This window comes from Trichechus manatus, unplaced genomic scaffold, assembly GCF_000243295.1.
Source record: "Trichechus manatus latirostris isolate Lorelei unplaced genomic scaffold, TriManLat1.0 scaffold00087, whole genome shotgun sequence".
Lineage (NCBI taxonomy): Eukaryota > Metazoa > Chordata > Mammalia > Sirenia > Trichechidae > Trichechus > Trichechus manatus.
Window position 1 is genome coordinate 4866364 of NW_004444023.1, and position 24000 is coordinate 4890363.

At 54.8% G+C, this 24000-nt stretch overlaps 2 protein-coding genes across 4 annotated transcripts; both read right to left on the reverse strand.

Moving 5' to 3' along the window:
• Positions 1 to 542: 542 nt before the first annotated feature.
• Positions 543 to 11781, reverse strand: CYTH2 (cytohesin 2). 3 transcript variants are annotated; one of them, XM_004381691.2, is made up of 12 exons: positions 11763 to 11781; positions 10784 to 10931; positions 10628 to 10694; positions 9546 to 9664; positions 8458 to 8538; positions 7614 to 7726; positions 7217 to 7365; positions 6631 to 6742; positions 2863 to 2939; positions 2547 to 2618; positions 2302 to 2456; positions 543 to 1927 (listed from the first exon to the last, which is right to left on the reverse strand). In XM_004381691.2, exons 1-12 carry the CDS (start codon positions 11779 to 11781, stop codon positions 1840 to 1842), a joined length of 1200 nt encoding a protein of 399 aa, XP_004381748.1. In that variant the 3' UTR covers positions 543 to 1839. The 3 variants fall into 3 exon arrangements, with proteins under 3 accessions (XP_004381748.1, XP_023592056.1, XP_023592057.1); XM_023736288.1 differs by lacking the exon at positions 11763 to 11781 and having other exon boundaries at positions 2863 to 2941; positions 6630 to 6742; positions 10784 to 11430; XM_023736289.1 differs by lacking the exon at positions 543 to 1927 and having other exon boundaries at positions 2298 to 2456; positions 2863 to 2941; positions 6630 to 6742.
• A 3875-nt stretch (positions 11782 to 15656) lies between these two features.
• On the reverse strand, positions 15657 to 17992 carry KCNJ14 (potassium inwardly rectifying channel subfamily J member 14). The gene is made up of 2 exons (XM_004381837.2): positions 17285 to 17992; positions 15657 to 16214 (listed from the first exon to the last, which is right to left on the reverse strand). Exons 1-2 carry the CDS (start codon positions 17990 to 17992, stop codon positions 15657 to 15659), a joined length of 1266 nt encoding a protein of 421 aa, XP_004381894.2.
• Positions 17993 to 24000: the final 6008 nt, after the last annotated feature.

Sequence of the window (24000 nt, forward strand, 5' to 3'; positions counted from 1 at the left end):
GCAACGAAATCTTGAGAAACTACGACTCCCAAGAGACTGCGAAACTACCTGCCCCATCAGTGGGGCGGCTAGCTTCGCAGAGCCTGCCGGGAATCGTAGTCCTCCGCTGTCTCATTGGCGGGGACAACGCCTTCGAGGGTGGAAGCACTGTTATTGCGCATCAGGGCCCTTCACGCCAGTGGGTGCCTGTGGGCAAGGTCAGGGCCGGGATTCGTGACTCTCCTCACCCATGTAGGGAGGGGTTGGGGGGTGAGGTGTTGCTCGAGGGCGCAAAGCACGGGAAGAACTACAACCCCCGGCACGCACGGGGGCAACAAGCGTCTTTTCCTGTCGCTTTTTGGTCCCGGGCGCTGCCGGGAGTTGTAGTTTCTTTTTACGAGCGGCCTCGTCAGCGCCAACGCTGGATGTGGGAAAGTGACCTGGGAGCTCGCAGGATCTGCGAGCCCTCGTTGTTTGGAGACACCATGTGGGCCTCCAGCTGGAGGCAAAGAAGGCCAGCCAGGCCCAAACGTGGGGCTCAGTGGTATCCCACCTTCAAGGCTCTATCTTCAAAGAAAACGGTCTTTACATTTTTGAGGGTGTCACATTCCCGGGAAAGGGGTCAGGGAAAGTTGCTGAAAATGCGGGTTCCCAGGCCTATCCTTAGAGTGTCCTCCAAAGGACGCTGACCCTCTGCTCGCAGAGAAATGCTGCTCAATCCCACCCTGGCTGACAGTCCGGCTCTCTCAGCTCCAAGCCTGCCCGAATCACCGCCCACCACACCTTCAAGCCCGCCCCCACCCTACTTTTGAGACTAGATCCCTTTTGCTGTGCCCCAATCACACCGCCCCGCCTAGGGCTATGGCATTAACAAGCGCTTCGCATTCCAGTCTCTGGGCCCTCTTCCTTCCTTCACTAGATTCATCCTTTCGCGACCCTCCCAGAGAAGATCCCTTTTAGAAGCTCTTAGAGCTGCCTAGCTTCCCCTCAAAGCACTCAGCACAGCTCACAGCCCCATCAGCTACTACGTGCCGCCCCTCAGAGACCACAGAGCTCTGTGAGAGCAAATGTGGGGACGGCATCCACCGGCTCAGGCGGTCTCCATGGGAGCGCATCATGCAGCAGATACAGAAGAAACGTTCATGTCTGGAATGGATGCTCTTGCTGTTAGATGCCCTCAGTCCATTCTGAGTCATGGCGACCCCACGTGACAAGAGTAGAGCTGCCCCCTGGATTCCCTAGGCTGTAATATTTACAGGAGCGGATTGCCAGGTCTTTCTCCTGTAGATCCAATGGTGGGTTCGAACGTTTCAGTTAGCAGCTGAGCGGTTCACCCTTGCGCCATCAGAGCTCCTCGGAAGGAATGCTAGACTCACAAAGTAACCTCTAGAATGAATGCTAGACCTCGCTTTCTGTATACCTGCATTCTAAACCAAATCTCCCCTTGGAAATTGGAACGGCCTGTTTTAACTCAATGCTAATTCCATCCACATTGATCTGCTCGCTTTACTCCACCCCAGCAACTGACCCACCAGGACAGACCCTGTGGACATCGCCCTTGGACAGCACCCTGCCCTCATGCACCGGAGAAGGAGCAGACACAGACGTCTGCGACTGGCCAGCCACCCAAGTACCTCAACTCTGAAAACTGCAGTAAATGAGGGGATGCGCAAACCTCAAGTGGTTAAATAATTAATAAGATTACCAACAGTGTGTTAATTACAAATAACAAGAGAAAAGAGGAGCTAGAGGTGGTGAATCTTCCAAATGGGGAACCAGGGTCCACAGCCCCAGGGCCCAGGGGTCCGGCCACCCAGGTGGGGCAGCTCCAAAATAAATAATAGTGTTAGGGAGGAGGAGTCAGGGCTGCTCCTGCTTCTTCTTGACGGAAATGCGCTTCTTCCGCGCTGCCAGCATCTCATAGAAGGGGTCCACGCTCACAGCCGCCCTGAAGAAGGGGAGGGATCCCAGGGTGTGGACCCAGGAGGCTGGACCCCTAGCCCTTCCTCACCCAGGACCCCAAAGCCCAGGTCCCCACCCCCTCCTCCCCCAGGACCCTGGAGCCTAGATCCCCACCCCCTCTTCCTCCAGGACCCCGGAGCCCAGCTCCCCACCCCCTCCTTCCCCCAAGACCCTGGAGCCCAGCTCTCCACCCCCTCTTCCCCCAGGACCCCAGAACCCAGGTCTCCAGCCCCTCCTCCCTCAGACTCGAGTCCAGCTGCCAGCCCCCTCCTCCATCAGACCCAGGAGCCCAGGCCCCCACTCCCCTCCTCCCTCAAACCTAGGAGTCCAGGCCCCCTAGGCCCCAGAGCCCAGGCTCACTGGATGGACTTGATCCACTCGTCCTTCTCCTCCTGCGTGGGGGCCGAGATCCGGTACACCATGTGATTACCCTCAACCACCCGCCCATCGGCCTCCGTTTTGCAGGCTTTGATGAGCTGCCCCTTGTTGTTGGGAATATAAAGCTCAAAGCAGTTCTGGAAAGAAAGGAGAGAGGAGGTACAGCAGGTTAAGAGCTGGACATGGGCTGCTCCACCATGGTAGGAGGGGCATAGAGGGGGTCTTACAGGTTTCCGGGGGTCATCCACCTCACGGATGCTCAGATTCTCCAGAGGGATGATTCCACGGGGCTCCTTGTCCTGAACCAGCAAGTGGGACAGACCTCAGACTCCAAGTCTGACCCCTAACCCCTCCTCCTCCCCAGGACTCAGGAGTCCTGAGTCCCCCACCCCCTCCTCCCCGAGACCCAGGAGTCCAGGCCACAGCCCCCTCCTCCCCCAGACCCAGGAGTTCAGGCCACGGCCCCCTCCTCCCCCAGACACAGGAGTCCAGACCTCGAGCCCCTCCTCCCGGGGACCCCAGGGCCCCGCCTACCACCCTCACCGTAGTGTACTCAAAGTAGTAGAGGCAGTTGTCTGTGAGGATGAACCAGCGCCGCTTCCACGTCTTCACCCGGCCCCCTGAAAGGGAAGGGGTGGGAGGGGGCCTGGGCTCAACCGGGGGACAGGGCCTCTGGGAGGGCTAGGAAGGGTGTGAGAAGCAGAGGGAGAGCAGAAAAGGCAGGCTGGGGGGCTAGGACAAAGCCCAGCACTCAGGCAGACAGGCAAGCCGGGGCAGGCCTGTGGGGGCCCTGGAATCATCCCCCCCCCCCCATTTGGGGCACTTCACTTATTTCTAAGCCTGTTTATCAGCCCAGCCTTCCTCCCTGAGGGCCTTGGGCCTGGGCTGCCCCCACCCCTTGTGGAGTTTCAGAATGAGGAGCGGCGTGTACCTACCTCCTGGGGCAGACAGCAAGAAAGCAGGCAGGACCAGGCGCAAAAGGGGGGGAGGCAGAAGGAAGGGCACCCCCAAAAGCAGCAAGGCAACAGACAGAAGGTGGCAAGGAGTGTGCAGGGGGTAGGGTGGGACAGACAGACAGAAACAGCAGAGAGAAACACGTAGAGGGAGAGGGTGGGAGGGAGAGAGAGGGAAGAAAACCAGTTACATCCACATGAGGAGAATGCCCAGACCCTCTCCCTCCCGCAGGAGCCAACGACCCAGAGCCTCATGGACCCAGAGCCCCTCATGGCGGCGGCCAGGAATACCTCCTGCATCGTGCCCAGGATATGGGGTGCCCACTGTGGAACGTCTCTCCCCCAGAGGGCACCCCCACAAGGGGAGAAGACAAAATCCCCCAGTCCTTTGCCTGAGGTGGGTGTGTCAGCTCGGCTCCAGCCCAAGCTGGCTGTGTGACCTTAGGACATCCACTTGCCCTCTCTGGACTCCAGTCTGAAAAGCTAGCAGTTTGGAAACCTATTTGGGCCCCCACCTTCCTGCTGCCAGAGGATCTGCTCCTGGGTTCCCTATGGTCCCTGAATGATTAAATAACAACATTAATAATGGCTTTCGTTAATCATCCTTGCGAATCACAACCATCACAAGTTTCCCTTTCCCGTATTTCAGTATTTTAAGGAAGGGGTGCCTCTCTAACTGCCACAGAGGAGACAGGTGCGCTTAGAGTGGCCCTGGCCAGTGATCTGGGCCCACAGCTGCCTCCGTCTGTGGCTGTCAGTGGGTGACTGGCATTCTGCGCTCTGGGCCTCAGTTTAGGAGCCCTGGTGGCACAGTGATTAAGCGCTTGGTTGCTAACCGAAAGTTGGCGGTTTGAACCCACCAGCAGCTCTACAAGAGAAAAGACCCAGCAATCTGCTCCCATAAAGATTATAGCCTTAGAAACCCTACGGGGCAGTTCTACTCTGTCACACAGCGTCACTACGAGTCACAATAGACTTTGCGGCAATGAGTTTGGTTTTCTTCTGGGGGCCTCAGTTTCCTCGTCTAGAAAATGGGGAGAACTCCTGCTATGAGGGTGATTGTGAGGGGGGAGAGCTCCTGGGGGAGCTGACCCTCATGCTTTTCTCTTTCCTGCCCATTCATGGCCAGAAGCACCATTTGGTCTCAAGAGGAATCTAAACCACGTCCTCGCCCCTGCCTCCCATCTGTTCCTGTCCCGCCTGGTCCCCTCTGCCTCATCTGAGCCTCCCTCCAACACAGCCAAAAGCAGTCCAGCCTGGGAAGTGCTATGGGGCAGTTCTTCTCTGTCCTGTAAAGTTGCTGTGAGTTGGAATCCACTCGATGGCAACAAGTGTGGTTTTTTTTAAATCATAGCCCCCAAGAGAGCCTTTCTTTCCTGAAATAACAAAATTTGAGAGATACAGATGGAGGGTGGCTGGTGTTAGGACAGGCAAGGAGGCTGTGATTATAACGGGGCAGCACAAAGGAATTCCTTCATGGTGACAGATCAGTTCTGGATCCTGATGGAGGTGCTGCACTCATGCAAATACATGGAGTCCCTGGGTGGTGCAAATGGTTAACTTGAGCTTGGCTGCTAACTGAAACGCTGAAGGTTTGAGTCCACCCAGGGGTACCTCGGAAGAAAGGCCTAGCGATCTACTTCTGAAAACTCTGCCATTGAAAACCCTATGGAGCGCAGTTCTACTCTGACACACATGAGGTCACCATGAGTCAGGCTCAACTCAACAGCAACTGTTTTATCCACGTGCTAAAACGTACCAAACCAAATGAGCGTGCACAAAAACTGGCGAAAGCTGAACAAGTGTATATTTTAGTTCATTGTATCGTGCCAACGCTGATTCTCTCGTTTTGATAATGTACTACAGTTGGAAAAGATATTACCATTTGGGGAAGCTGGCCGATGGGTACATAACCCTAAAAAACTCGTTGCCATCGAGTCAATTCTTACTAATAGTGACCCCATGTGACAGAGTAGAACTGCCCTAAGGGATTTCCAAGGCTGTAATCTTTACAAGGGCAGACTGCCACATCTTTCTCCCATGGAGCTGCTGGTGGGTTCAAACTGCCAACCTTTTGGTTAGCAGCCGAGCACTTAACCATTGGGCCACCAGGGCTCCTGATGGGTACACAGAATCTCTTTATACTATTTTTGCAATTTCTTGTCTGTCCCTAATTATTTCCAAATGAAAAGTTGAAAACAAAAAAGCAAACTAGCAACAAACACACAAAAGAGAAGAGCAGCCCTTCCTTGAGTGCCTGCGCTGGGCCAGGAGCTTCCTCTGAACCCTCTCCCCTGCCCCTCACACTCCTGTCCCCCTGCAGCTCCCCTGTCACACTGGACTCTGACTCTTCCTCAGATGTCTGTCTCCCAGAAGTAGCCATCCCCCGCTTCTCCATTCTAAAGCCACAGCTGAAACTCACGTGGCACCCACCATCACCGGGCATTGCTCCAAGCCCGTGGTTCTCCACCTTGGCCACACACCAGAAGCCCCTGGAGAGCTTTGAACATGACCGATGGCCCATTCTGCCCCACAGGCTCTGACTTAATGTGTCTGTGGCCTGGGCTGTGGGGCTGTAACAGTTCCCTGATGGCTCTCACGTACAGGCAGGATCAAGAACCCCCTGATCCTCACAGCCAGCCTGTGAAGTGGGGGCTGTGAGGATCTGAGCTAACTGACCCTGAAGGGCTGGAACCTGCCCCCCTCCCCCAGCCTGTCCTGGTAGGGGACCCTCGCTTCATCCCAGCCAGACCAAGTTATTCTCACCAACCTGGTGAGAAGTTCCCCTGGGGGATTCTGGGACAGGTGTCGTTGGCAAGGTCTTTCTGCTCATGGGGATGGTTTTGGGAGGAGGTGACACCTAGCACAGCCACCATGCCACCGACCTGATGATGAGGTCAACAGGTCCTGGGATTGACCAGGGTCTCACAGAACAGAGTTGGTCCTGCCCTGGGGGTCTTGCCAGGTGAGATAATAGATGCTGGACGTCTGGACCTCTTGGACTGGGTTTTCTGTAACTAGAGCTGAAAGCACCCAAGTGAACCCCCTCTAACCAGACAAGGACTGGGCCACCTAATCCTCACTGTGTTCTCTGTGCCTAGGTAAGTCCCTGACACCGAGGAGGAGTGCCACAAAGCTTGCTGGGTAAGAGAAGGCACGTTAAGGAGCTTTTACCACACTGGGCCCCTCCCAGGTCTTATCTTTTCAGCTCCATTTTTCGGATGTGGAAACTGAGGTTAAGAAAGGTCAAATCACTGGCCTAAGGTCACACAGCAGCTACGTGGGAAAAGTAAGTTGAGAGCGCAGGCCCACAAACACCCCCAGCAAAGGCAGCCAGTGGGGTGTGGAGGGGACGTACCCAGCTTGAGGAGCCAGCCCTCGCGGTCCGGGTTGAAGAAGGTATGGGTCAAATCATTGCCATCATCCTCAGGAATCTTGAAGGGCTCATTTCGGATGCTGTCATAGAGGTTCTGAGGAGGGATGGTCAGGTTAGCCACTCCAGGCCATGAGACCCTCCCAAGGCTACTGGGCGGGTACTAAGATCACAGAGGGACAGCCCACAGAGGAGGAAGAGGAGGCTGGGGGGAAGGGGAAGGCATGAAGTATGGAGGGGGCCAGGGGAGGAGGGAGAAAGAAAGAAACAAAATAAGCAGAGACAACAGTCAGAAGAGCCTGACGAGTTCTCAGAAGGAGAAACAGACAGGCAGATGGAAACTCAGACAAAGACCCTGAAAGGGTTGGAAGGCCAGAGAGACAGCAAACAGAAACAGAGAGACAACCACAAATGGGGAGAAAAAAGAGAGGAAAAAAAAAAAAAAAAAACGTGCAAGTTGGCATGATCAAGCAGTGGGTGGGAGGGGTGTAGCCCAGACATACAGCCAGGAGATATGATGGCACTGGGAGACCATGGAGGGAGGTCTGAGGGAGGGGAAGGGCGGCCTAACCCTGAGCAGCTCCTCGGGCAGGTCCCCGCCCTCATTGATGCCCCGGTTCATGGCCACAAAGCGCTCCAGGCCTGGCTTGTCGCGAACGTTGGGATTGTGGAGGCTGGTGTTCAGCATGATCACAGCGAAGGACAGCACATAGCACGTGTCTGCACCAGACAGGTCAGGGGGTGACGGACGATCCGGAGATCTGGGCACCCAGGCCCCTGCTCCCTAAGACCCAGGAATCCGGGTCCCCAGCCCACTGCTCCCCAGGACCCAGGAATCAAAGCCGCCAGTCCCTTCCTCCCCAGCCCCCAGGAGTCCTGGTCCCCAGCCCCCAAGTCTGTGTCCTAGCATCCCAGGAATAGGGCCCCTAGTTTCCTCCTCTCCTGGACTCAGGAGCCCAGAGCCCCACCTGTGGACTGGAAAACCCCAGGGTTGCACAGGCAGTATCGCTGGGCGAAGGCCTCCATCATCCGGTCAATTTTCTGGGCCTCTCCAGGGAGGCGGAAGCTCCACAGAAATTGCCTGGATTAGAGAGGGGTAGGATGTGCATCTAGGGCTGGCAGAACGCTCTCCCCCACTCTCAATTTCTGCGTTTGGAACTGGCCAATGTGAGTTCCAATCTCTTGGCCTCAACAGACTTTCCAGGGACGGACACATGATCTAATCTGACCAATGAGCACTGACCCTGGGACTCCTGATGAATCTATAAGGAAACAAAGGAGCCCTGGTGACATAGTGGTTAAGCGCTTGCTGCTAACCAAAAGGTCAGGAGTTCGAATCCATAAGCCGTTCCACAGGAGAAAGATGTGGCAGTCTGCTTCCGTAAAGATTACACCTTTGGAAACCCTGTGGGGCAGTTCTACTCTGTCCCATAGAATTGCTATGAGTCAGAATCACCAAAACAGTAACCTGTTTGATTTTTTTTTTTCCTGATAAAGAAAACATAGCCCTTTCTTTTTGGTAAAGTTGTTAAGCAAATCTGGTAGTTGCTAAGGGCTTCTATTATTATGCAGAAGAAAGATGTACAAAAAAGAATACCAACACAAAAGTGAGCACAACCAAAAAATACTAAGAAAGTTGATCTTCTAATACCATTTGAGCACCTGGATACAGCTCTGCCTGAACTTCTAAGTTCCAGGTAGCATCAATTCCCTCATCTTTTGTTTCTGTTTTTGTCTTGTCCAGGGTTTGTCACCTGCAACCGAGAAGGCCCTGACAGGTACACTCCTGCCCTCCCAGCCCCTCCCCCTCACCTGAGCGCCTGGACCAGGTTGAGATCGGTGAACTCATGCAGATCCACGAAGGCGTGGAGCACTGCCAGGTTCAGCTCTTCCCTGGGAGGAGAGGGACAAAGTCATGGACAGGAATGAGCGTGGGGAGGCTGAAGGGGGAGTGGACAGCAAACAGAGCATCAGGGAGGCCATGTGACCTCTCTGGCACCCCTAGTGCTGTGTGTGAAACTCAGGATGGCCTTCATCCTAGGCCAGGTGCCGGGGTGGGATGCTTAGAACCCGCTCTTGGGAGGACCATCTGCTGCAAGAACCCTGGTTTGGCCTGACCTTTGTACAGCTGGGAGAAATTCAGAAAACATTCACTCCATCTACCATAACCTCTCAGATGATTCCCCGGGCTTCCCAGATGTCCGCAGATGACCCCTAGATGGCCAGAGACAGACCCCATGCACCTCAGAGGTCCACAGATGGTGCCTATATACCCCTGATGTCCAGATGGTCCCCACATACCTCAGATGCCCACAGATGGTCCCCATGTACCCTGGATGTCCACAGATGTTCCCCATGCACCCCAGATGTCCAGTTCCATGTGCCGATGTGCGGACAGTCCCCATGCATCCCAAAATCCACAGATGATCCCATGCAACTTAGATGCCCAGACAGCCCATTTCCTCCAGACATCACAGACAGTCCCCACACACCTCTGATGTCCAGGCCCGTGTACCCTAGACTTCCAGACGGTCCCCACTCTCTCCAGATACCCTCACAGTCCCACGCACACCCATCTATACATGGTTCTCATGTTTCTAGACGCTCATAGGCAATCTCCACTGTCCCCAGACATACACAGACACCCGCATACTCCCAGATGATCCCAGACAGCCCCCAGGTTCCCCAGGTAGTCCTAAGCACCCCGAGACACAGCCCGAGACCTGTCCCAGGCCCTCCTGTTACAGCTGGGCCAGAAGGACGAGTCGGTCGTTTGTGGTGTCTATCACGGCCTCTCCGGGGAGGCTGTAGAGTGTTCCATAAAGAGCTGGAAAGGAGGGGGCAGGAGACGGGTGTGAGGGGAAGCAGGGAGGGGCCTGGCAGGAGCCGCATGCTCTCACCTCTCCCCCAGGTAGTCCCCGATGGCCGTCTTGTTCAACCCCTCGCCCTTGTACAGGAAGCGGGCAATCTCCTCGGGTGTGTTCTGTAGCAGTTCGTTCTCCACCAAGAACTGGATCCCCTGGTGGGTGGGCGCTAGGGCTCAGTGCTGAGGGCCAGAGAGCCACTCCCCCTTACAGCTCCAGAACCTCAGCATCCCAGCCCACCCCCACTCTCAACAGAGCAGAGCCAGGTTTCATTCCTAATCTGCTCACAGGTCCTCGAAGACCACTCCTCCCACTCTATGGCCTTTGCACCTGCTGCTCTCTCTGCCTCTGCCTGGTGAATTCCAGCACCGAGAACAGGGCCTGGCCACCAAGAGGCACTGGATAAATGCTTACTGGATGAGTGAACAAACTACAAATGCTTCGTGCAAGACGAGTGAAGTGAGAAACTCCTATCACACACCAGTTGGTGAGTTGGGGCTCCTCTGGCTGGCCCCCACACCATGAGGACCTCCATTTTCACTATATACCACTCTGGATTGTGATGACTGTGGCTGGGCAGGGTTTAACTCCTCTCTAGGTTCTCAGCATTGCCTAGCACAGGGCCAGGCCTGCAGGCAGCCTCAGGAAACAGGCATTAAATGAATGACTGAGTGAACATCCTTCCTCTATCTGATGAACACGTATTTATCCTTCACGCCTGACCTGAATGTCCCCTCCTCTGGGAAGCCCTCCCTGATCCACAGCCCCACTACCTTCCTCTATGAGAGCACCAGTCAACCCTTCTTTGTGCATGTCACTGTCCATGTCCCCTACCAGACCCAAGCTCCTCTTGGGACCCTAGGTGACACCAGAAGTGGCTACATAAATGTGAGTAGAAAGAGGAAGAGGATCTCCCAGACAGGAGACATAGCGCAAGCAAAGGTCTGGAGGCTGGAACACTTGACGAATATTCAGAGAACAAATGGACAACCAATATCTGAATCCAGGGATGAGGGCAAAATCTGTCCACCCAGAGTAGACCCACAGCCACCACACTACTGGAACCTGGAGATGCTGGAAGCCCCTGCTTGGACCCCAGCCCCTGTGGCCCCAAGCACCTTCTTGGGGTCCATGTTGAACTTCTTCCTGCCCATCGCCATCTTCCGGTTCCGCTGCAAGGTCTTACTGCAGGGGCAGAGTGCGGTCAAAGGGTCAATGCTTGGGCAGCCCTGGCACGAGCCCCTGCAACCCGTGTCCCTCACCCTGGTCCTCACCTGCCCTCATTGGCCTCCAGACCCTCAACCTCACTCATGGCCTCGCTGAGCTCCTCCCGCAGGCGCTGGATCTCCACCAGCAGCTCCTGCTTCCGCCGCCGGATGTTCTCCAGCTCCATGCGCTCCTCTGGAGTCAGGTCTGGGGGTTCTAGGGGTCGGAGTCAGGAATTGGAGGTCAGGCCTGGGAGGACTGGAAGGAGGATGGCACCGGGGACAGGGCTCTGAAGTCCAGGGGGAGAATGAGGATCAGGACTTCTATGGGAAGAAGGTGCTGGGGATCTAGATTTGGAAGCCCTGGGGGAGGAGGGGACTTGGCCTCTGGAGTCCTGAATCTGGAAAAGGGGACTGGGAACCTGAATTCTTAAGTCTGGGGGAGAAAAGGGCTGGGAATCTGAACTTCTGAGTCCTTTACTTGGGAGGGGACCAAGGCCTTTGGCTTCCTGACTCCATTACTGGCGAGGTAGCTGGGTGGCTGGGCTCCTGGGTGCTGAGTGAAGACGGGGCTAGGGGTCTGGACTCCTGCGTCCATGAGAAATAACTGAAGCAGAGAACGCTGATGCCAGCTTGCAAGAGTTGGTCCAGGTGGGCGGGGCATCGAAGGCCCCGGCCCCCACCTTAGCGGGACCTCCAGACCCCAATCTCTCCCCAGCCAGCTGACCCCTGCTGCGCCTTTCCTGCTCCCGGCAGGCACTAGGCTCGCCCGGCCCCGCCGGCGGGGATGGTTCGGCCCCGGCCTCGCCTGCGCCACTCATTCCGCCCCCTCCCGCCGCCACCGGAAACAGACTCGGCCCAAACAATGGCCTGGAACGCCCCGCTGTCGGGCCCCGCCGGAAACCAGGCCTGCGCCCTACAAAGGCAAGGCGTCGACGGGGCCGAACGTTTCCGCGCGGCGCGGGCCGGTAGGGAACATTCGCGGCGGAACGTTCGCGAAGAAACGTTCCATCCACTTCCCTGCCGGCCCCGCCCCTCCCCGACCTACCATAGACACCGTCCTCCATGGCGGCTAGGAAGGCCCGCGGGGAGTCCGGGGCGGTCCCGCCAGTCGGACTGGGATCCGCGTTGGCCCGCGGGCTCGGATGAGCCCGCTCAAACGCCCCGGGAGCCACCGCCGCCTCCTCAGCGCCAGTCCTCAGCGCTGAAAAGACTCTCCCTTCGCCTCCCAACCGCCCCGCCAGTAGGGACCGCCCCTCGTTTTGACACCGTCCAATCCACGGCGGGCCCTCTCGTCTGCTCCGCCCCGAAACCGAAAAACCGTCCTCCAGGGCCAATGGGAGCGCAAAGAGTAAATGTACGCCTATCGGGCCGGAGGTAGACGGTCTGTGAGGCCAGTCGGAGCGCGAGCAGGGCGCAAGGCACCGCCTCCGGAACAAAAGAAAGAGCTTGGCAGGATGGCTCGCCAATGAGAAGCCTCGGATGGGAGTTGCATGAAGGTGGAAGTATACGCCAGCAGAGAGAAGTGCGCCTGCGCAAGGCCTCTGGCTGCCCGAAGACTAGTTCAACCGAGCCCCACTTCTAGTTGCTGGGGGGCGGTACTTTGTGGATCTTGTTGCTAGGGGGCGGGGCCACAACTGTTAGTTGTTTCAGTGAGTCACACCTCCTAGTTGGCCACGCTGGCTTTTGACGGCAGCGGTTGCCAGGCAACCGGTGGGTATGTTGGCTCAGTTTTCTTTTGCCCTAGCTCTTTCCTCCGGGTACTTCCCCCACCTCTCGGCTCCGCCAGTCTCCAGACCCTTTATTTTTACTCCCTCTCAAGACCGCCCTATCCACTTCAGGCTCTTCAGAGTCAGGCAGTGGTGAAACAAAAGACTTTTTCTTTCGGACGACCCTGTGCTACTTGCCATCTGTCATAGAGAATGAGGCTACAAGGGAAAGCCAAATACAGTGAAAGCGCAAGCTCCGCCTTCCTGGAGCCTTCTCCCTCTCAGGCCCCTCCCCTCCCCTCCTCTTAAACTCCTCCCCCCTCAAACTTCTCAGCTCAGCATCCTCCCCTGCCTTAAAGTCCTCTTCCCAAGACTCCTCCCTTTTGCAAGCATCCTGCCCCTAAAATAACTCCCCTTTCCTCACATCCTCCCACCTTTCTGATGGCTTATTCCTCTCAGAATCCCTTCCTTCTGGTTCCCCCTTTCTCCCATACTCTTCCCCTTCTCAGACTCCTCCCTCCTCTCAAGAATCCTCCCACATTGGAGGCCCCGCCCCCTCCCCAGCCTCTTCTTTCCGTTCCCTGCAGGGAAAACGGATGTGGGAACGGAGACTGGGAACCTGTTGAGGGGCAGGTCCCTCATTGGGGCTGCGGGGATGTCTAGACCCCATCCTCATTCACTGTTCCTGGGCTAGGCAGGTGGGAACAGATTCAGGGCCAGGACCCGGTTAAACTGATGGATTAGACATGGAGCCTCTTCATCTCCTCAGTGACCTTTAGAATAAACCCAAACCCTGCCCTCCCCAGATAAGACCCAGATGGTGCCAGCCCTGCCTCCTCTCTTCTCCGTCCAAATATCGCCCTCTCCATCCCTTCACCCCGTCTTAACACCCTTCCCCACAACCTTGGGGGCTATGTTTCCATTGCCCCCAGTCCCTACCCCAGACACCGTAAACTGGGAGAGAAGCCAGCTAATTAATCCCTTCCGGTCATTAAGTGGGGATTCTCAAGGATAAAGGGGAGGTGGGGACACCAGGAGGGGGAACCTGCGTTGATGCAGCACTTGGGCAGGCTCATGGCAATGACAGTGCGTGTCCTCAGTCCTGGAACATTGGGGTGGGAACTGTCCTCCCCCTGGCACTGGCTCCCTCTGCGGCTGGTTCTCAGCCTACGGAGTACTTAGGTAGATGAGAACATGGGCCGGGGCCAGGTCCCAGGACTCGTGTCCCAGAAATACACTCACAGACACACCCAGCGGGGCTGCCGGTTCTCTAATCTTGGGGACAGCTCTCGCTCCCCAAAAAACACTGTCCCCCACAGTGGGATGATCCCTGGCCTTCCAAGCTCAGCCCTCTATTCCCAGCCCCTTGAGCTAGATCAGAGAGGAGGTGATCTCTTCCTTGGCCACAGCCAACGCTACCCATTGTCTGTGCCATGACTCAGACACCTAGTTCAGTGCCAGCTTCCATGGGCATCTCCCTTCTCAGCCACTCCAGAAGACCGGGTGTGCCAGCACCAGGGAGAGCCGGGAAATCCCCAGGACCCTCACCTCCACCCCACCCTCAGTGAGGTAAGGAACCATTCTGCTGGAAGGGCCCTTAGAGATGTTCAAGTTCCAATGCCCCATTTTACAGATGGGGAAACTGAGGTGAAGAGAGGGGAGTGATTTAACCAAGGTCACACAGTAAATAAGTTACGGCAGAGTTAGGATAGAGAGCAAGGCTTCCTGGATTCTTGCAAAGGACTCATTCCAATGACCTCAAGTTCAATTTCTAACCCTGCTGTAGGAACCAGCGGAGAAAAATAGATATCTGTATTTATATTATATATATATGATACATATATGTATAACATCTTTAAGAAATAGCTGCACATAACTAGGTGTAGGATTCCAGAGCATTCTAGACTCACCACTCTTGGGCCTCCTCCTCCCCTTGCCCACTAATTAGCCCTGTTGCCTACAGGGTCTATCTGGGTCCTCACCTTCTTGGGCAGCCCAGAAATGCTGCTTCTCAATTCCTGAGTCCATCTCCTAGAATGGCCAAGAGTCCCATCTGGAGGTGATTCGAACTTCCAGGCTTTGGTAATAGACAACTCTGGATCCCTAGAGCCTCGATTCCTTTTGGCATTACAGAACCACAAAGAAATTTGTTGTATCAGTTCATAATCCAGAATCATTGAGAGTCTCAACACCATTGGGCAAACTGGAACAAGCAAACCTTAGACGTCTAGAACCATCCTTTTCTTGACTCTGTGATCAGTCTAGACCCACAGACTCTGAATTCCTTTGGGCATTCTAGAATGGCACTTTTTTTCCCCAACTTCCTGTGGATCATTTAGAAGCACTGATTATCCTCTCAGTTGGATGTTCAACAGTCTGTCTGGAGTTATATAGTATCAAGAACTCCCAATCTGTCACTGCTGTCCTTCTAGACCCACAGACTCCCCAGTGCTTTGTGCATTCTAGAAACATAACTCTTTAATTTCTGGGGTGGTTCAACTCCTGAGATCAAACCTGGTCTAGAATCACCAGTGCTTGCCTCTGTGGACAGTCTAGATTCACAGAATCACAACTCTTGGGCTCTCTGGAACCACAGAGTCTTCTCTTGGCTTGCAGTCACCAGTCCTTGTCTTTGGTCAACAGAGAGGGGTTTGAATACTTGGGGAATTCCATAATCTTCCCTCTGAGTGATCTAGAACCAATAATTTGCTACTTAGTTGGATGAGTTTGGAAGCTGTTGGGCGAGTCCCTTGAATTTTAGGCCAATTCAGACCTATAAACTCTTAATCCTTGTTGCTGTTCAAGAACTGGAAACTTCCTCTCCTAGAGACAGTGGAGACCATTGATTCCTAACCCACTGATTCTAACAACCCAAGATCAGCCATACAGAGGAATCCAGAACCACTAGTTCTTGCCTCTTTTGTGGTCCAGGATTCTGGATCCCTCAGCTCTGATTAGACATAGGAATGAGGCTTATAAGGGGGGGTCTCACGGGGGACCATGGAATGCAGAGGAATTAAGGTCCAGTATGTCTGTGGTGGGTCCACCAGGCAGGGCAAGGCCTGCTCAGATAATAATTTACCCAGCAGGCCCACTGGCCTTGGGAAAACACCCGCCCCATCCCAGGAGAGGGCCCCATCTCTCCATCTTGAAACCTCTGGGAAGGAGGCACAGATGGGTGCTACCAGCTCATGTCACAGAGGCAGGGTCAGCGCCAGGGTCGGTGTGAGAACTCAGGGACTGGCAGCCCCATCTTCTGCCTCCGCCCCATCCCCCTCCTTGGCGTCCTCTTCCTCCTCTTCCTCCTGGCACCAGCTCACAGCAAGTTCATTCTCATAACAAAACGCAGCCAGAGAGCCAGGGAAGCTCGACTTGGGGCTGTGGGACGCCTGCTCTGCCCATTCATCCAGCTCCTTGGCGCTGCAGACAGGCGTCCCTGGGACCTCATAAGTGCAATGGAAGTGACGATAGTCAACCTCATACTGAGAGCCACGCTGGAAGAGAACTGGCTCAAAACGATGGCCCCAGAGCAGCTCGCCTGGGAGGTAGGAGGAGCGGCACTGTGTGGTCATGGCTGTAGCCTCCACCATGCCCTCAAGAATGACCACCAGCTCAAAGACTGCCCGGGCCAGCTCCGCACGACCAAACTCATACAGGGGACTGGCAGAGTCGATCTCATGCACGATGGTGATGGGAGACACGAGGAAGATGCGATCGGTGCCGCCATCGAAGCCCACATCCACATCCTGGTGGTCCAGTGGGATGTATTCTCCCTCTGGGGTCACACGAGGCTGCAGCAAAAGGCAGGGATCAAAGACAGCGCGCAGGGAGCACAAAGAGGAACAGAGACAGGGAAAGGAAGGAATCAAAATGCAGAGGGGGGGGTGGGTGAGAACATAGACCCAGAGAGAGGGGAGGACAGAGACCAGAGTGGGAGGAGGACAGAGACCCAGAGAGAGAACGACAGAGACCCAGAGGGAAAGGGGTACAGCGACCCACAGAGAGAAACAGAGACCCAGAGAGGGCGCGGGACAGAGACAGGAGACGGTAAGGGACAGAGTGATATAGATATAAGGACACAGAAATCAGCAAGACAGGCAGTTGAAGAAGGGGGAGGCGGAGAGAAAAATAGCCGTAAACATATGGCCAGAAAAAGATAAACCGGGTGACAAGAAGGGCTAGTTAAAGTAATCTTGGTCCAACCACTCCTTACTTCAGCGCTAGCTCAGGCTAGCCCCTGGCTATCCTCGCATCCCACCTCCAAGCCCCTCCATCATACTGTGTCACACAGTGTGTGTGTGTGGGGGGGGGGTGGGTGTGGGTGTGGGTGTGGTGTGTGTGTGTGTGTGGTGTGTGTGCTGGGGTGGTGCAGGCCTCAAACTCACAGGTACTTGTAGTCTCGCCCCACCTACCCACTGGCTCTTTCCATCCCTACCTCCCACGTCACATCACTACCCCACAGATTTCTGGGAAAGACAATGCCCACTTCTTGTTCGGGAATCCCACAAATTTACATCTCAATTTTCCCCAGAGCCCTGGTGGCACAGTGGTTGAGAGCTGGGCTGCAAACTGAAAGGTTAGCAGTTCAAATCCACCAGCCGCTCCTTGGAAACCCTATGAGTCGGAATCCACTCGAAAGCAATGGCTTTGGTTTTTTATGACTTTTGGTCAGTCTACCCCATCGGAGCACCTTCCCTGCCCCCGAGGCTTCTGGGAATTGTAGTCCAAACGCCTTCCAGGCCTAACGCATACCTAGCATGCAGGCCTACATATCCCACAATGCCCCGGGGTTCGCCCTCCAACCCTGCGAAGGGCCCCTCCCTCCCCCAGGCAGTGGATACCGACAGGGGCGGGCGGGCACCTGCAGCAACTGGGCCCGCACGTGGGCCTCGACGAGGTGGCTGCGGCGCAGGTTGCCGACGCGCCACATGAGGCAGAGGCGGTGGTCGCGCAGCGCCACGACGGCGTTCTCACTGAAGACGAGCGTCTCGTTGCGCTTCTTGGGCTTGGCCATCTTGGCCATGACGGCGCCCACGACGAAGGCGTCGAGCACGCAGCCGGCAATGCACTGCAGCACGACGGCGGCCACGGCGGCCGGGCACTCCTCGGTGACGCTGCGCACGCCGTAGCCGATGGATGTCTGTGTCTCCAGCGCGAAGAGAAAGGCGGCTAGGAAGCTGGCCACCTGCGAGAAGCAGGGCGCGGGCGGCGGCGGCGCGGCCAGGTCGCCGTGCAGCGAGGCAATGAGCCAGAAGGCCAGGCCGAAGAGCAGCCAGGAGGCGAGGAAGGAGCAGGAGAAGAGCAGGCACATCCAGCGCCAGCGCACGTCCACGCACGTGGTGAACAGGTCGCTCAGGTAGCGCGCGCCCTGGCCACCCAGGTTCACAAAGCGCACGTTGCAGTGGCCGTCCTTCTTGACGAAGCGCCCACGGCGCCGGCCCACCGGAGAGACCGCTGGCGCCCACCCGTTGCGGCACAGCCCTGGCCCGGCCGCCTCTTCATCGCCAGCCCGGCTGTTCCCCGACTCCAGGGCGCCGCTTAGGCGGCGCAGGGTCCTGGCCAGGCCCATTGGGCGGGGGGGACCCCCTCCACTTGGCCTAGTGGGGGGCAGCCGCCCGGCGGGGGAACCTGCAGGGCAAGAATCGGGCAGAGACGTCAGGGATGCAGCTAATGGGTGCGCTCATCGGCCAGGCATGCTCTCTGGGCCCTAGTGGCTTCATCTGGTAAATGAATGGAACAATAGATCTTGATGGTCAGAAGAGTGCAGCATCAATAACAGCAATGATGCTACAGGAAGTATTTGTGTATGACAACAGCAGTGATACTATAGTCATAATAACAAAAAAACTATGTTGTTAGTTGCCTTGGGGTCGACTCCAACTCGTGGTGACCCTGTGTGTGCAGAGTAGAACTGCCCCATAGGGTTTTCAAGGCTGTGACCTTTTGGCAGCTGATCACCAGGTCTTTTTCCGAGGTGCTTCCCAATGAGTTCGGACTGCCAGCCTTTCAGCTTAACTGTTTGAGCCACCCAGGGGTCTCAAGTAACACTACAGCAAGCACCGAAGCAACAATTATAGCAGACATTTATACTGTATCACGCACTGTTCTGGAGTCCCTGGGTGGTGCAAAGGGTTAACACACTTAGTTGCTAATCGAGAAGTTGGAGGTTTGCATCTACCCAGAGGCACTTTGGAAGAAAGGCTTATGAGAAATCAGCCATTGAAAACCCATAGGGAGTACAGTTCTACTCTGCCACACATGGGGTCGCCGTGAGTCAGAATGGACTCCAGTACAACTGGTTTAGGCACTGTTCTAAACGCATGGATTTGCTTCTTTGAGCCTCACAGCAGCCCTAGGAGGTAGACATTAATATCCACATTTAGAGGAGGAAACTGAGGGACAGAAAGTTTGGGTAACTTGCCCAAGGCCACAGCTAAGTAAGCTGAGATTTCAGTAACAAGTCTAGCTTGAGAGTTCGTGCTATAACCACTTCTCAGCATGGAGGAATGAGCCTGGGCTCTGGGGACAGCTGTGGTTCAAAAACAAGCTCAGAAAGGACAAGCAACAAAAGAAAAAAAAAGATGAACTACAAATTTAAAAATATGTGCTTCAAAGACACTATCAAGAAAGCGGGTTCACTGAATGGGAGAAAATAGTTGCAAATCATATGAGTCTCAGTATGTAGAATATATTACAAGTGTATTAAAAAACTAGTAATGCTATTAGATAATGGACAAAGGACTTGAATGGACATTTCTCCAAAGAAGATACACAGATTGGCAGTAAGCACTTGAAAAGATGCTTTATATCATTAGTCTTTAGGGAAATGGAAATCAAAACCACAATGAGATACCACCTCACTCCTACTAAAAAAAACCAAACCTGTTGCCATCACGTCAATTACAACTTACAGTGACCCTATAGAACAGAGTAGAACTGCCCCACATGGTTTCCAAGGAGCAGCTGGTGGATTCCAACTGCCCACTTTTTGTTTAGCAGCTATAGCTCTTAACCACTGTGCCACCAGGGCTCCCTCACCCCCACTAGGATGGCCGTAATAAAAAACATGGATAAGTGTTGATGAGGATGTGGAGAAATTGGCACCATCATCTGCTGCTGGTGGGAATATAAAGTGCTGCAGTTGCTTTGGAAAAGTCTGGCAGTCCCTCAAAAAGTTAATCCCAGAGTTACTATGTTGTTAAATTAGGTGCCGTTGAGACTATGTTCGACTCATAGCGACCCCACGTGACAGAGTAGAACTGCCTCATAGGGTTTCCTAGGCAGTAATCTTTATGGGAGCAGATCAACAGGTCTTTCTTCCATGGAGCCCCTGGATGGGTTTGAACCTCTGACCTTTTGGTTAGCAGCCAAGCGCTTAACTGTTGTGCCACCAGGGCTCCTTAGAGTTACCGTATGACCCAGCAAGTCCACTCTTACTATACCCAAAAGTAAAGAAAGAATATGTCCACACAAAAACTTGCACGAGTGTTCGTGGCAGCATTATTCACAACGGCAAAAAGGTGGCAACAACCCAAATGTCCATCAACTGATGAATGGATCAAATGTATATCCATACAATGGAATATTATTTAGCAATAAAAAAGAATGAAGTGTTGATACATGCTACAACATGGATGAACCTTGAAAAGATTATGCTAAGTGAAAAAAACCAGACGAGAAAGACCACATATTATATGATTCCATTTATGTGAAACATCCAGAACAAGCAAGTCTGTAGATTTAGAATGTAGATTTGTGGTTGCCTGGGGCTGGGAGAGGGGCTTTGATGGCACAGTGGTTCAGTGCTACGGTTGCTAACCAGAAGGTCAGCTTGAATCTACTAGCCGCTCCTTGGAAACCCTATAGGGCAGCTCTACTCTGTCCTTTCGGCTTGCTATGAGTCAGAATCTACTAGATGACAATGGGTATGGCTGAGGGAATGGTGAGATGGGAGAGGATGGTAGCTAAAGGATACAGGGTTTCTTTTTGGGGTGATGGAAATGTTCTAAAATTGATTGTAGTGATGGTTGTACAACTGTGAATATACTAAAAACCACTTAATTGTGTACTTTAATGAGTGAATTATATGGTTATATATTGAGTTATATTTCAATAAAGCTGTCACAAAAAGGAAAAAAAAGAATCATGTTCAGCCCTGATGATCTTGGACAAGTCTTGCTGAGCATCAGTTGCCTCAACTGTAAAATGGGGAAATTGGACTTCTTAAGGGGTAAAATAAAAAAAGGTCAGGAAGGGCCTTCCAGTCAGATGGACCCAGGGCCCAGTGCTGGCTCAGTGGCTGATCCGCTGTGTGCCCTGGGACCACTGGCTTCCCTCTCTGGAATGTCAGTTTGCTCATCTGTGCAGGGGCATATAATTCCTCAACTTGAAAAGGGACTTGGAAGAAAGATCTTGGGGCTTTGGAATCAGGCAGCTCTAGGTTGGATCCTGGCTGTGCCACTTACTAGCTTCATGACTGTTGGAAGTCACACCTCTTCCTGAGCCTCAGTTACCTCATCTGGGAAATGGGAGGAATCCCAGCAGCCAATGGCGTGGAGAAGAAGAGGAGAGAAGCGCTGGGCATGGACCTGCAGACCTCATCAGGATGGCTCCAGCAACTACAGGGTTAACATCGGCACTGAGGTGGGTGGTGGGACCTCCAGGCCCTCCCTGCTCCATAGGGTTTTCAAGCAGTGACCTTTCGGAAGCAGATCAAACAGATTGCCAGGCTTGTCTTCCAAGGTGCCTCTGGGTGGGTTCGAACCCTCAGCCTCTCAGTTCTTAATCTTTGCGCCACCCAGGGCCTCCTACCAGGGCAGTATTGGGGTGGGGGCGGGATGTTAAATATTTTGCATATCAGTGCTGCATTCCACCAATATTTACCAAGCATCTCTGTCAGGCTCGGGATCCTCAAGGGGATTTCTGGTTGGGCCTGGGCATTCAATCTCACATTGCTATTCTATATCAAGTTCAGCACCAAGGAACACCCTCCCAGGAGCTCTGCACCTGTTATCTCTGACCACCAGGCCAGCCCTACCACATGGGGGTTTATTAGGCCTTTACAGAGGCAAAGATGAGCCTCAGGTCAGAGTGGACCAGGCCTGGCTGTGTCCAGAGCCCACGATGCAAAGCAACTCTCTTTTCTCAGCCTCAACAATGCTGGGCATTGGAAATCATTCTCCCGAAAGGGGGACACAGAGGTTGGTCACTGAAGGGGCAGGCTTTTAGGTCAGAACCCAGGCTCCAACTTCTCCACAAGCAGCCTCTCTCCAGCTCAGAGACACCCATCTGCTTCACTCTCCCCATCTCAGGAGCCACCCTGGGACTAGGGAAGGGGAAAGGTGGGGGAGGAGGGTCTCAGTGACCAGTACCCCCTCTGCCCCCAGTGGGCCCTTCCCTACCCTCTAGCCCTTCCTAATGACACCCCTTTGATGTGGGGATTTTGCTTCACAAAGAAAAGGAAACTGAAGCCCTGAGTCAGTCCCTTGTCTCAGCTCCCTCAGCCAGAAGTGGCAAAACCAGGCCTCCCACCCAGGCCTCTCAGATGGAACCAGACGGTCTCACCAACCGCTCTCCTGCTTCCTGAGCACCTGCTATGTGCTGGGCTCAGCCGGTCCCCTGAACCCCACCAGTTAACCCCCTCCCCGCTCACCTGGTCTGTTCAAGACTCTGGAGGGGGTCAAGACCCCATTTCACAGGCTGGGAAACAGGCCTGGAGAGGGTCTGCACCCTGGTCACAGTGCTGGGTGGCAGAGTGGAGCAGGTACCTTCCCAACCCAGGCCTCAGCCTCCTCACTCTCGGGCCAGCCACCCTCCAGCCCTGTGTGGCAGGGAGCCCAGTGCAGAGGGACCTTCGCCTGCGGGGGACCCCATCTGTGCACCCAGCATGGCCCAGCTCACAGGCTGGGGGATGTGAATGGGGCTCAGGGAACCTCCCCGACCCCCAACAGACAGGACGGGAGGGACAAGGATCCAGTGCCCAAGTCCTCCCACCCCATCCTCCACCTGACCCGTGAGAGCAGCTTAATGTTTCCATATAAAGGAGACACGGGGCTTAAGGTTCATCAACTTCTTCGTGTCAAAGTCACTGTCTAATCTGAGGCCAAGAAGCCCCGCCCCAAGGCAGCCTGGCCCCTAACCGTCCAAAAAAACCCCACACACCTTCACACTCTTCCCCAGAGACCCCAGATGCTCCCTACCATGTCCACCACTGGGGGCCTGACAACAGGTTGGTGAGCAGGGACTAACAGGAAGGCGCATGGGGGCAGATTGCCCAGAGACATGGGTCCACAGAGACTCAGAGAGATAGGCAGGTGAGAAAGTTGTTGAGGGGGGCTCTGAGAGAGGGGGACAGAAAGTCAGAGAGAGAGGGACAGAGACCTGGGTAGGGGGGAGGGACAGAGATCCAGAGAAGGGGGGTTGGGGACAGAGACTCAGAGAGAGAGAGGCAGAGAAGAGGCAGACTAAGAGAAATTGGGGAAAGAGAATGGAGATCATGTCTTAGGAAATGGAAAGAGACGGCAGGGGAGCAAAGTCGTGAACAGAGACAGAGGGCAGAGACAATGCTGTGAGGAGAAAAGGGCTCTCAGAGGCGGAGGATGAGTGGGTGGGTGGAAAAGGCAGAAGGGTGAGACAGGGCTGGCGCTGGAGGCACTGCACCCGGGGCAGCGTCCGTAACCTGTCACCGGGGGACGGCAAGGACTGAGGACATTGGGATTGAGGCTACAACCAGGAGGGTGTGTAGCAGGGAAGAGGGTGGCAGGAGAATGGGATGGCTCAGGCCCAGGACCCCTGTTGGGGTTCAGCACGTACCTGGTTGGGTGGCCCACCCCCATGCCCTCCACCGGGGGCTCCTCTGCTGGGATGCAAGGAGACCTGTCTGTGGGTGCCAAGGGGCTGTGTGCCGAGTGCCCGATCTCTGAGTCTACAGGAGGATCAGAGGCCCAGGCGCAGGGGGACGGGGGTGGGGCCAGCTCAGAGCTGCAGAGGGGGAGCCAGGGAGGCCAGCCAGGCCAGGCACTGGGCTGCAGCCCAGGCAGGCCTGTGAGGAGACGGCGGCAGAGACACAGAAATGGGGGGCAGGGACAGTGGTGGACAGAAGAGACACAGAGAGATGGGGACAGAGGAGACATGGAGAGATGAGGGACAGAGGAGAGAGATGGAAACAGAGACACAGAGAGATGGGGGAGACACGTGGGGCAGAGAAAGATGGGTTCACAAGGAAATAGGGACACAGAAAGAGCAGGAACAGGATGGAGAACAAAGAAAAGGCGAAACAATGATAAAGGGGACAAAAATAGGGGGTTAAGAGAGACCAGCAGCTCTGCAGGAGAAAAACCTGTTGATCTGCTCCCATAAAGATTCCAGTTCCCGTTGCCGGCAAGTCGATTCCAACTCACAGTGATCCTGCAGGACAGAGTACAACTGCCCCATAGGGTTTCCAAGGAGCAGCTGGTGGATTTGAACCAATGACCTTTTGGTTAGCAGCAAAGCTCTTAACTGTTGTTCCTCCATAAAGACTACAGTCTTGGAAACCCTATGAGGCAGTTCTGCTCTGTCCTATAGGGTCACTATGAG

Coding starts and splice junctions, on each gene's coding strand:
- CYTH2 (XM_004381691.2), bottom strand. Junction 2,940..6,630: donor GGGCTGGCTCCTCAAGCTGG/GTACGTCCCCTC, acceptor CTTCCCTTTCAG/GGGGCCGGGTGAAGACGTGG. Junction 1,928..2,301: donor GAGTGGATCAAGTCCATCCA/GTGAGCCTGGGC, acceptor CCCCTTCTTCAG/GGCGGCTGTGAGCGTGGACC.
- KCNJ14 (XM_004381837.2), bottom strand. CDS start 17,992: ATGGGCCTGGCCAGGACCCTGCGCCGCCTAAGCGGCGCCCTGGAGTCG. Junction 16,215..17,284: donor TGCGGGCCCAGTTGCTGCAG/GTGCCCGCCCGC, acceptor CTTTTGCTGCAG/CCTCGTGTGACCCCAGAGGG.